General features: G+C 44.1%; 1 protein-coding gene across 1 annotated transcript in view; it reads right to left on the reverse strand.

Moving 5' to 3' along the window:
- Positions 1 to 13554, reverse strand: part of T265_01774 (hypothetical protein) — a gene marked incomplete at both ends in the record, with an annotated part of 45382 nt that overhangs the window by 9694 nt on the left and 22134 nt on the right. Inside the window, 2 exons of the mRNA XM_009165864.1 lie at positions 5681 to 5912; positions 6221 to 6420. Of these exons, the coding sequence (XP_009164128.1) occupies positions 5681 to 5912; positions 6221 to 6420 (432 nt within the window). The remainder of the gene's footprint in view (positions 1 to 5680; positions 5913 to 6220; positions 6421 to 13554) is intronic.

Below are 13554 nucleotides of genomic sequence, written 5' to 3' on the forward strand. Positions count from 1 at the left end.
GAAGCAGGTACGTGGCCTGACCAGTGTCAAATTATTCCGTTTACCCTAATTAAGGTGCCGATAGTTTATGGTTTTTTGAACTTCATTCCCATGCCACTCTAGTTTGTAAGGTCCTACCCTGGCGCGACGACTCCCGTTATTCCACAACAAAATACGAACACAGTACAGATTTCACGAATTCAGGCCTGTCCAGCTTGCATCTACGAAGTAGCGGGAGCTTGCCCGCCTCTCATCTCGAATGCTTTCGGAGTTCGAATCCCGACCTTGGATCTGTACTGCTGATAAAAACTGGCAACAGCGCGGGCGTGAATTTCCTATCCAGAATGAAGTGGAAAGAAAAAATGTGAATTGCCGTTTGGTCATGGAATTGGACCTAGAGTATTACTACAGCGACTGGGTGCTTCCGAAGGGACTGTAAATGTACAGAGACAGTCGAATCATACTGTCATTTTGCGAGGAAGTCCACAGCAGTACAACCTCGTTGTAAGTCACTTGGTCAATTATCTGTTCGAAGAGTTTGGCAGTTTGCTTGCAGACGTTTGACCACCAATCGTGGAGATATCATCGTTTAACAAGTTTGATGGCGAAACTTCTGCACGTAAAGTGCCAAGCCCGGCGAGCAGATCAATAGCCATCCGGTCAACAGCCAATCAACTCACGCGAGGTACCGGTACATTGCCAAGGTGGCCTTTGCTCAGTGTTGACGCTGTTCCGCTGAAAATAATTTCAACCCCATTAGATGCAACCTCATAATTCTGCAACGTAATAATGTGCTGTCATTCGATGGCTGTAACAAAAATCGGTGCCTGGGACTCAGTTCGACAGGTAAAGTTTATTGAACAAAGGAGGGTACAGTCCAAAGGCCGAACCTAGAATAGCAGCGAGAATAACTGCGGAATACTGTGTTCCAAATTTCACGAACACAGTATTCCCTCCAAACAGCTGAGGTGCAATCCATGGGTTAATCACTTCTTGGTATGTGTGCTTCGTCTTGAGCATCTGATGAGAAGTGACATTCTGCCTGAATCCTTGGATAGTCTGCCCGCGTAGAACAAGTTCACTCACGCCCCGGATTTCGTGAGTCCCATCGACCTTGTGCGTTAGCCTAGGCACTACCACATCGATATTATCCGACTGGTGAATAAGCAAGTCGTCGATACTCACAACTCTGAATGAATCGATATGACCATGCTGGCTATTTCTGACCGAATGTCGTAAACTATTTTGATTTCCACACAGAGGTAAGATAAAGACGATAAGTGACGTCTGACGCGACACTGTGCTTTGTGCCAGAACGAGTGCCATATAAGGGTCATCTAATGTCATCGGGTGATGTACAACGAAGTGGTCATTCCAGTGGTAGATAACGCGGTTAGTTTCGGTGGTAAGATGAACTTTGCTCCACAAGCAACTAAATGTGTAAGGACAGAAAATCTATCAAGGAAATACCCATCAAGGAAATGCGCACAGTCAAACATTTGGTGATATTTGGTAGGACGATTCCCACCATTTTCCACGCAAGAGTCCTTTTGGACAGAACTCCAGGTAGAACCTAGATTTACTCACTATGATTTTCATTCGGCGACAGCCAACAATTCATTTCACAGAACGACGTCCTTTAGTGTTCGGTACCTGTTTTCCCTTTCGAATTTCCCTGAAAACATGTCTGTCAAAAAAAGTGTTCATTACTGGCTGATCTACCGTTTAGATGTCGTCACGTCAGTCGGCTTGGAAATGAAGCTACGTTGTTTTCACTCGGTTCAACTCCACAATCATGTGCACAAGCATACATGTACTGAATCATTTCGAAGGCATGGCGCCCTTTTTGAATCTTTGGGTAACTCAGCTGCGTAAAGATATTCAAAATACTTCGTTCCACCGAAATATCTCATTGAGCAAGTTAGTAGTTCCGAACTCGGGCATGTAACACATTTTGCTCATTTGTTGAACACGATATAATTCGGAAAAGTTTCCTCCACTTTCCAACTTTACTACCTCATCCAACTAGAAACTAGGAGGTTGGGAGTGTTGTTCGGATGAAAAAGCTTCGGGAGTTCAACACTGTCAAATTCTCACATTCTCCATCAAGCAAGTTTCCCGAGAATTAGCAAAGTTTGCAGGTTTTAGTTATTATCCAAAGATAAATAAGTTCTTTCAAAAGCTCGTGCGTCCTCTACGGTAACAATCTTCAGAAAATGAGCGATTGGTCACACTTTAGAGAAATTTGTCTATATAAGGTAGGGGGAAAGATACTTCATGATTGACTTGTTTGTGAGTAACCCTGAAGATTTTTCATCTGGAAGACTGTTAATCTATCATGGGCAATACATCAAACACATTCATCAAAATGTTTTGTAGAAAGCCAGAAAAGTACACTAAAGTACATGCTATGTTAGTACAGAGAACCAGATACTGGATGACTATTCTGGAGGGTTTAAAAACAGCGGGCAAATGAGTTACAGCGGAGCCATGACGATCAACTATGCATTGGTGCTGTTTCTGTTCATCAGTTATGTAAGCGCAACTGTTCTCTGCAGTAGGCAAGGCCAATTAGATTTAACAGGAATCACTATGATTCAATACTACTCGTGAGGTCTGTTAGAGATTTGGATAGCCCATTACCGGTTTCACCCTCTTTAAGGCCTATCTCCATCAACCTTACTTTCTACCTGATCAACGACTTGTACGTGAGGTACAAAGGCTCATTACAAATAAAATGCAACTTTTCCAGTCAATGAGTTGACATCCACCTGTGGTCTTGAGAAACGAACAAAAACACCGGGATAATCGAACTCAAGGATCCTTGTGCACGTGGAATAAATTAGTGATAGTTTGTAGTTTCTAACTAACACTACCTCGGAACCCTTGCCTATCCTCGCATTTAGGAAGCCAAGTTCACTGATTTTCAGCTTCATAGCCAATGCACATTGTTAGATGCACACAGTTTGGGAAACAGTGTCGTTCATATGGCCGCACGCAGTGTCAGATTTTACACGTGTCATGAGATAAACTGACACATGTAACAAACAACGGCCATTTATTATCACATGATTTCGTTTGGATTTCCACAGTTTTATGAGAACACCACTGGGAGGAACGGGGTGCACCGGTCGGTGAGTTGGTTCAACGGGTCTCGTGATCTTGCGCCCCTCTTGATAGCAGGTCATTGTACTAGTGATCACCCACCCCCACCGCTTAATTAGCCTTGTTGACAGCTTACCGGCTACATTGTGGCATGGCCTGAGCTTGCTATTGGTCAGCGGTGATCTAAACAGCCGATTGGTTCGCAAGTATCTACACCAATTGTCGATTGTACTGGTTGGAAAACACCCATGATTTCACCAACAAAGCGTTTGAGGCTGGCAAATTTTCTAAATCATCATCAGCTTGCTGCTGCGTAGTATGAGTGTATATGATGCGTAAGAGAAACACAGGAAGCCCTCTGGAAGGGGGTCTAGTAGCACTTACGTACATTAAACTGACAATGCCTAGCTGATAATTGACTCGCTTTGTCCTGAATACAAGATCAATTGTACTGGAGTGCTGGTTGCAACCTTGTCTGTTTGCCCGTAACGAGTGTGTTCATTCTGCTTCACTTACTTCCGGTATGCGTGAAGGGTGAAGACAATTTGGTATTATAGTTTAACGGTTTTCTGGTGTAACTGTGATACTACTGATTGGGGGGTACGCGAGTAGTATGCTTTCTCGTAAATCCGATTTGTGTCTCTTGAAAAGTGAGATCTATTACGAAACTTGTGGAGTCGCATTTGCTTGGATCTGAGCAACAGTCAATGAATATCCAGGAAAGTTCAGGAAGACGCGTAAAAGGAGAAGATGGATATTCAGTTTTTCTAAACAAGATGCATATGAGGGTTTTGCTTCCCTGTCTGTAACTGTTCGGTTGGCACTTTTTAATAAGTAATTCCGCAGCGAAGGCCTTCTTTCCTTTCACTGGTGTCTAGCGCGTCACAAGTAACAATGGCGCTTCTAAGTGGGCCTGCACCAGTTTGTGGCGGCCGACTGGGGTGGAAAGCTGACGGGTCGTTCAACCAATAGAGGACATGTCATCGGTCAGCAACGAAAGTCTGTCCTTGCTGCTCACAGTGATGATTTCAGTGGGCGGAATAAAGCTAAGGATGTTCACGACAGTAGAGGGTGTGGGGATAGCGGGTAAAGCAGACAGAAAGTTATGGGATGGTGCGTTTCACTTCAGGCTGTGGGTGGTCCGGGGTTGATGTCCTAGACTGATCAAAACACATGCTGAGAAAGGCTTGCTATAGATTCTCCACCCCACCGTTAATTAACCAGGTCTCCACCTTCTGTTGTTAACGCAAGCGGTCAGCTCACATATCCACCGGGGGTGTGGTTGGTCACCACGTTATAGATTCTCCACCCCACCGTTAATTAACCAGGTCTCCACCTTCTGTTGTTAACGCAAGCGGTCAGCTCACATATCCACCGGGGGTGTGGTTGGTGGCCCCACCAAGTTATACAGGATGACCGTCTTTGTAGGGGGAGAATGCGTCTCAAAGCGTGCTGAAGAATTTATCTTCGTCCTGACACTTTGAATTTCCCACTAAAATTGTGAATCTCCACAGAAAGTGACATTATTAAGATTGTCATTATTGTGAGAGGGTTGTTCTAGAAAAAGAGCTAACCAGTCCGTTTAACTTGCTCTATCTCGGTTAACGTGCGTGTGACTCACCTTTCTGTTTACTTGCAACTGGCGAACGATTTCACAGTCCGAATGACATTAAAGAAAATTCCCAAGTGGCTAAAGTGGGGAGATGCCTCTCACTTCATTGTACATAAAATAAGTTGAGGAAGGTAGCATTCGCTTTCGTCGAGGAGGAGGGCCTTTTTGACCACATCTTCTATTGGCGGACCGACTGTATTGGATAATAGTGCGTTCACAAATAGTGCAGACCTTGGTCCTAATTGAGTGAAAATTGATCTGATTGACTTTTTTTTTAATTGAATATCCTTCCAAACGAAGGATTCCAATTACGAGAATTTGGCTGACGACACTCGAGATATCGCTAATAGAAAACTCCTTTCTTTTTTTTTTTTTTTTTGGGGGGGGGGGGAGCCGAAACCATCGATCTAGGTCATACTATGGCCAGGAGATGCGTGTCCTATTGGTAAAGAACATTGGTGATTCCCTGGTTCGCAAGTAGAACAGCAAGATTTCAAGGGGCAGGAACTCGGACTTTCAGGCTCAAGATCCTGCCGACTCTACCGTGACTCTGATTTACTTCAGGTTCGAAGCACGTCCAATGTTTTCGCTCCATCTGCCACAGTAACGGAATTTAGCGTCAGTTTTACTTTTCTGCTAAAATTGGCCTTTTGCTTGAGTTTCAGCCACTGAAGGGAGCACACCGGACGCGAGAGGCTGAAATTTATTGGTGTAGAGGCCTAACCGCTATGAATTTCGTAAGCATGAAATAAACACTAGTAACTTCCTCCGACGGGTTTCGGTTTCAGCCACACGTTCACTTTTGTGATCTTTTCTGCAAGAAGGCGGATAACACAGAAGAAGCTCAGCTTTCTCAGTTCACATCTGTCGAATAATAGACAACAAACGATAAAAAAACGGCCACAAAACTGAGATAGAGGAAATTGCAAAGTGCTTATAAGCACATGTCGGATATTCTCCTCATTTCACTAGCTGAGGACTTACCGTCCGGCTGTGTTCATGTGTACTGTCGTATGCCTGGTGAACGCGATATCTCCTCCCTCTGTCATGCAGCGAAATGCACCAGCATCGCCGTAATAAAGTTCCTGATGGTCTCTGCGACACAAATCCTTGTTTCCACCGGTACAACGTTCGCACAGATTGAGGTTGTTCTTGCCGGTTCGGTCGAATGGTGCGTTCAAGATACCCGGTACGCATGCTCGACTGATCAGCTCGGCTATGGTCAAAACACAGATATATGTATTAGGGAATTTCTTTCTATTATGGGCATTGATTTACACTTAACCTGAATGCCAGTCAGCACATTGCTCACTACTGGGTTCCTCCAGTCACTGTATTTGTTTCGCAGTCGACAAAAATTGACCAACTGAAGTGTGTCAGTGCATTGACTTTGAGTTTGCTTATCATTCAATACCCCTCAGATTTTATTTTCAGTAAGAATGCCTACCGAAGGACGAAGTAGATATGATACGATCATCCTTTGGCCTGAGCTTGAAACCACTACTCATGAGTATATAGACTCACCAAATGCGTACAACAAATGCCCATTCAGTACGATCACTTGTCTCGTGTCCAACACTAGGTTGATGGGCACAATCCACCCGGTTGCTTTGCCCACTCCACTGTGACAGGTAAATCGGTGTCGCCAGTTGGAAACCAGAAGTCCGGGATTAACTTTCTTCACCACTGCCACTGCATGGTAAAATGGTCCATCCCCATAGTTCCTGCACAAGGATGTGGTGTATAAGAAAGTTTGGGTTAGTGGTGATACACTACTCATAAGGTTGCCGAAAATTCTTCGACAGCACACGACCGGTTTCGCCCCTCTTGGGGCTCATTAGTTAAGCACAGTTGCCAATTTTACATCAATTTTATGTTCTACTTGAACCCAAATTGCACGAAATCAGCAAAATACACTCGTTTGTAAACAAATTCTGTTTTGCGGAAGACTCACCCAGAACCCAGCTGAATCTATCCTTTGTGATGTTTTTAAGCAACTGAATGTGCTGCACCAGGCTGCCTAATGTTTCAGTTGGTACGATATTCGAGATGTCGAGATACATGCATATACGTAATGCATCATTCATAAGGTTGCTAAGAGCTCTTCGACAGCCCACCACCGGTTTTGCTGTTCTTGCAGTTCATCAGGTAGACGCACTGCCCGATTTTATGTGTACAATACCTGGCCCGCAAGCCAAGACAGTTGATGAATTTAGTTCGCATAGAATTCAGTGACCTCAAGAGCTGCGTGTAGTATTGTACTCTACCATATTTACCCAGAGGGTCGAGTCATCCCCATCAAATAATCGATTTGTCACTGTTACAAACTCTCATCTCCAGAAGACTACTTCACTGTCCCGATATTTTTCTGCTTTCCTGTTGCTATCAACTCAGTCCTATGGAAAACAGTCTACAACTTACTGCTTCGTGAGGGTTAAATATTCAAATCCTGTATAGACTGTCTGTATGTCCCTCAGGTAAGGGAATAACTGGAATATCCTTATAAGAGACATTGCTACACTGATATGTGCTCGTAAGGCAGATTTTAAGAACTTCTAAAATCCTGGGGTTATCAAAGATAACAAGGATGCTGAGGTTTTATCAAGATCTGATGACTTCCCTCTGGGGATCAGAGGAAACATGTTTATTTGACTCGTGAGGATAAAAAAGAACACATTCTGTCTCAGTTGAAGGGGAAGTTTTTGCAGATCTTCCACGACTTGTTGAAATTCGACGGTCGATGTAAGTAGGAGCCTCGTCTGTCGTACCAACAACCAAGGGGTTCACTGGATGTGACAACGCACCCTTTACAAACCTCAGGGCATGAGGTGATATTTGGGATAAAAGAGAAATGCAAACAATCAGAACTTGATTAGATTCCTACCGACCTCCTAAAAATGACAATTCGCTTTTCATAAAATTAACGAACTGGTTAATCTCCTCAGTGAGTTTTACTTCTTCTGCAAGAAACGGAGCAACTTGACTGGGTCTCACGTGCGGTCCCTTTTCGAAAATACGAGAGTTTTGTAATCAGGTGTTCTTCTGTTCAAGGTGGAACAGGCTGACTCGAGACCAACTGTCATTTTAAAGTGTGGCATTCTTCAACAAAGGTTGTCACGTTAACTGTCTGATGTGGTCAACAAACGAAAACCGTTGGTACTCTGATTATTACAGGAGAGCAAGCCATAAATTAATAGCATTCACGATTAGTCGTGCAAATTAACAGGTTATGCCAACAACATCTTAATCCGATTCAAGACGGTATAAACGTTCCTTCCAAATGAACTGAGTTTCACGCAAAACCGACAGGGTCAATCAAATCCTTCATTTGCAAAACCAACTGTTATGAGCTTAAGGCACAAGCGACGTTTTTCCGACAAGTGTGCTGTGTAGACTCTGTCTCACATATATTTTTGTAACGCACTATTCATAAGGTTGCTGAAAACTCCTCGACAGCCGACGACCGGTTTCGCCCTTCTTGGGGCTCATCAGGTAGACGCAATCCCCTAGTTTCCGTCAACCTTATGTTCTACTTGAAACCAAATTGCACGAAATTGGCGATTATACACTCATTTGTAAACTAATTTGGTTTTTCGAGAGACTCATCTGGAACCCAACTGAATCTCTCGGTTTTGATGTTTCCAGGCAACTGAATGTCTAACTTATTTAATGTCAATCAATATTTCAACACCAGTTGGACAGGCTCTGTTATTTAGAAACCGACAAAATGTACCGCACTGGACAGTTCACCGAGCGCAGAGCAATCGTGAAACGTAGATATCACCAACTGGACGTCACAGAGAAAGTATGAATCGAGTGCAATTTCTCGTCATGAAAATATTACTTATTGGACTCACGTAGCTTTTTACTCACAAACGATGAACCACAGTCGCTGATAGCTTGTCGAAGATGTGCACACGCTCCAGTCAAGCAAAAAGTTCTATTCAGAGTCAACAATTCTGAACTTCGAACAGAATCCCAACGATTCTTTGTCAAGAGAAAAACACGTGACCAGAGGTATTCTATGCATATTTATCCTGACTGTCGAACCCTCCGATAGCCTTGTGACTTTAGATTGACGTTTTAATTGCCACGCAAAATTTCATGTCGCTAGTTTCGGTTCACTGCTTGGCACAATGCCGTTTTTTCTGTTATAGTTGAAGCACGACCCTGTGAATGGGGTTAGATGGATCGACGGTACTTCTGCCTCATCGAATTCGTGTATAGATTATGCTAGCCTCTTGGCTGGTGGGTCACGGAAAAGACTACAGGGGTGCTCGTGATGTACCCGGCCATCCACTTCCGTACCGTTCGATGTTAACTGAATGTTAATAAAATGAAAGTGAAGAGAGAACTGTGGTACTTGAGCAGCACGTTTTCATCTAACTGCATCTCTCATGTGCGGTTGATAGACCGAGAGAGAACTCTAACGGTGGCGCACGCTGGTAGCCCGGATTTCGTGGATGGTGGTTGGTTGATTTAGTGGGCAGCCAAGTTAACTGACCCTCATGGCAGCATCTTTTAGTCAACAGAGAAGAATAAACACCCACTAGTGTGCGACGCAGTACATTTAGTTTCTACGACACTCAATTGATGAGACCTAGTACGCACAGTTACAGTAAGGCTGTCCAAAGTTACTGCACAACAAAGCACACATTGTGGTTGATGTTGAGGAATAAACTACGCTGACTGCGTGGCAGCAAGATTAGGATGTATTTGTTTGCTGCAAGTGCCACTCGTGCTTGGGTTTGCAGAGGTTGGAAAATGTTTGGGACCGATCGGGTAGTCATCGTCTCAGAGAGGTTTGGTAAATAATCGGCGCTTTTATTGCTGTGCAACGCCGTTCTTGTTTTTGACTAAGTTGTATGTTCTCAAGAACAAGGTCTGGCGATTGGATCTCCAATACCCCCGGTTTTGGCCAACTTGTACATGGAAGACTTTGAGCAGAAAGCTTTAGACGGATTCGACCATTCTCCGAGGGTTTTCTGGCCTAACGCAGGTGACATATTTGTTATGATAAAGCGGGATAAGGTGAACGAGTTCTTCCAATATCTGAGCACTTTAGACCATCACATTAAGTTTAGCATGGAGCTAGAGTCCACATCGGGTACACTACATTTCCTTGACTGCATGACACACAAGAGTGATGGGAAGCTAAAAACCACTGTTTACCGGAAATCAACAGATATTGGTGCAGTCTTAAACTACTCCCCGACACACCCTAAAGCAGTATATGCTAGTATAGTTTCGACGATGTTTAAGACAGTAAAAGCACTGTGAACAGAGGAGGCCGACCGAACAGTGGTGCAAATTGAGGTGAAAAAGCGACTTCAGTATAGCGGACCCAGTGGGTTTAATCAGGGGGCAACTAAGACGGGTAGTGGTCCCAACAACAAGGCCGAACAAGGAGTGGATCGGAACAGCGGTCATTCCATACAAAAACGGGGACATTTGAAGTCCTTAGACGGTTACTGATTACGGCTAACATGAGAGTAGCATTCCAGAAGGGAAATACTTTACGCTTATTGTTGGTGTAGTTGGAGGATCGCCGTTCGGTTGATAGGACTAGGAATTGTGTATACAAAATAAAATGTAACGGCTTTAGGAAGGTTTATACGGGTCAGATAGCCATGGAATTGCACACTGCAATCAGTGAGCACAAGTGATGCATTAGAAGGCCACCGAGAAACGTAGACGAATATCAGGCGAATGGCAGGGCATGCACTGGATACTGGACAGAGGTTAGAATTGGAAAATGTGGAGATTCTCAGACGGGGACGAAGATTCACATCGCAGCGACTGGTGGCCGAGGCGGTGGAAATCGCCAAGCATCCCAGCGTAAATAGAATATAGGGCGTAGATCTTGCTCGAGGCAGTGTGTAAAATGGCCGAGGCCTAAAAGTACAAAACCCAAGCGGAGTAAGGTCCAAAACAATTGTCTCGGCACCCCTCGACGAACACAGGCGAAGAAGGTTTGTGAACGACCCCTAAGATGAATATTGCAATAAAATGTCATAGAACGGAAAAACAAGGTCGTAAAATCCGGTTTTAACGTGAAGACACCCCTCCTAACCAATCTATCGTAAATGTCAGCCATACCCAACAACAACAAAACAGGAACTTCAGATAGATACCCACCGGCTAGCCATAAGAAATCTCATGGATTGGTTACCTGAATGCCTTAAAACTCGATCAACCTAGTTACTTACTCACCTGACCTGATGAAGCTTTTGTGCCAAAGGCGAAACGTTGCCCGGCAGTGAATCCACAGGTTGTTTACCAAACCTCTCTGAAACTCGTTTCAGAGACGTTCTCGGACAGGAGAGGTTCTGTACCGTTCTGGTTGATGGTAAGCTTCATTTCTCAGTTTACCAGTCCAAAGACTGCCACGACAGGAGTGCGCTTAGTTGAGTTTCTAACGAACAGTCATTCTATGGCTCTTATTAGGCTAATTTCGCATCCACTTTACTTTCCAAAGGTTATTAGCTCTGCTCTAGCACGTCTGGTCACTGACTAATCCGCTCAAATGCATAATTTATCTGCTCGTTACGAACTGTAACAAACACGAAAAGCTCCAAACACCAGCCGGGGACCTGTAACACGCTTTTTGACATTCTGAGTTCAAACTGTGTTCTGTGATAGCAGGTGGAGGCGACATCATAAGTGCGTCGTTGTGTAGCGAACTGGTGCGGTGTACCACTGCTACTGTGTCATGGCACACACAGGACAAGTACTCTGAAAAAATCGAACATTTTACAGTCCATGGCTTGATTATATCAAGATGATGCTGCTTAACATCGCTAGTGACCTGCGTTTAGGGGGGATTGGCTTGCTTGTCTGATCCATACACGACAGTTCATCTTTCTTCAGCGGCCCAAGCAAGTGGGAAGATTCAACCAAATTGGTTGGAGCACGACTGAGGTTTTTTCTGGCTTTCTAGTTCCTAGGTTCTCCAACCACTTCACATAGTGCACCCAGTCTGGTGTACTATTAGGAGTCACTAGCTCTGCATAGTTTTTCATAGTAAATTCCAGAAAGCACTTGAAAGACACAAAGCGTGACTGGTTTATCCCTCATCACGTTTCGTCCCTTAGATTTGATGCGATATCATCATCATTTCTTCACAAAGTATGCCCAAAATGAGGGACAACGCACCTATAACGAACTCACACACTTTGATACAAAGGACTGCAAGTCAATCGCCGAAATTCCAGATTTCTTTCTCTGGGAACGCAATTTATCCAATGAGGACAGACGGCTGAAGAGTTCTAACTGGCATATGAGGAAGACAAATGTGTCTTTGAAAGACACAATTTGGGCCGGTGGAGATGTTGATAATACTCAACTCACTTCATGGTTTCACAGATCTTTTGCAGCAGGTATGAGAACGAGCAAAGTGGGAATACGAAGTCCTATACCGATTGTAGTTCACTAACACCCGATTTGTCAACAATTTTGAACCAAACAGCGCCTTCGTTCTCTTTTACGCCGACCAGTCGACAAAAAATAACGCAAGTGTGATCTACTATGCACTGAAGATGACAGCTCAACTGGTGAAGAAAAAACTAGGCATCTCCGGATAGGGGTAGAAAAATAACTAAAACGCTCCATAGGGAAGATTTCAAAAGAGGATGGAATACACTACTCATAAGGTCGCCGAAAATTCTTTGACAGCCCATGACCGGATTCGCCTTCTTTGGGGGCACATCAGGTAGGCGCAGTCCCTGAGTTTCCGTCAACCTTACGTTCGACTTGAACCCAAGTAGCACACACTTAGTGAACTGCACTTATTTGCACATCAATATGGTTTTGACGGGAGACCCATCTGGAACCCAGCACTATATCTCGTGTATGATGCCCTTAAGTAGTGTAGTACGTCTAAAAAGTGTATTGCGACATCCCAACTATCGTACCAACATGAATGTGAGGCGGCCTGGTACAGTACATTCAGTTGCTTGAAAACATCATAAACGAGAGATTCAGCTGGGTTCTAAGTGAACCCCCTGCGAAACTAAACTGATGTGCAAATGAGCGTATTTCACCAAAAGAGGGTGAACTGTGGATAGAAGAAACAGAAAGCTAACCCCAGACTTAACCGGGATGATCTCTACCCTTCAGGCAGCAAAACCAACCGTAAAGTTTTAAAGGAGAAAGGCTGGCCTAAAAGCCATCGGTTGGCCGCTGCATAGTAGGCTAGATGCACTAATTACCGGACGATAAACTGGCACCGCATTTCATTTCATCTACGGATAAATGTGACCGTTTTTTTTCACCAAGAATACCGGGCGTCCTTTATATTTTCACTTTCCTGTCTTCTGTGTTGCCAGAATATCTACTGTATCCAGGAGGCGGATTTTTGCTCTTTTTGTCTTGTTTCTCTTGCGTGCACCATGTAGCAACCTTTTGACACACGTACCTAGAGCGCGGTCCAGTCTTTTTTCAACACTGGTTATTTTAAGCGTGTATAATTTGTCGATTAGCTCCAAACAGGACAGAAGCGTCTTGCAGTGCATAGCACACATCCTCACCACACTGTCAGTCACAGATAAACATAGGTAGCTGGGGTCACTGAGAACAAAAATAACCCCAACTTGGCATCTGCTCCACAGGTTTTGTGTTTCAATTTTCATTAAGCGGACTGAAGACATCATCTGTTCTGCAGAGCGCACAAGGACTATAGGACAGGCATCTCACTGTGACACATCTCTACAATGAGCTACGCTCAGAAGAAATTCACACGAAAGCTGGTTTTGAAAACCCAAAATAATCTAACAAACTTTGAGCTTCTTTGACTCGTGCGCCCAACGTCTTACTTGAGATTCCACTTTGAAAGTGACGTCAGTTCATGCAGAAAAGCC

Source organism: Opisthorchis viverrini (genome assembly GCF_000715545.1).
Source record: "Opisthorchis viverrini unplaced genomic scaffold opera_v5_19, whole genome shotgun sequence".
Classification (NCBI taxonomy): domain Eukaryota; kingdom Metazoa; phylum Platyhelminthes; class Trematoda; order Opisthorchiida; family Opisthorchiidae; genus Opisthorchis; species Opisthorchis viverrini.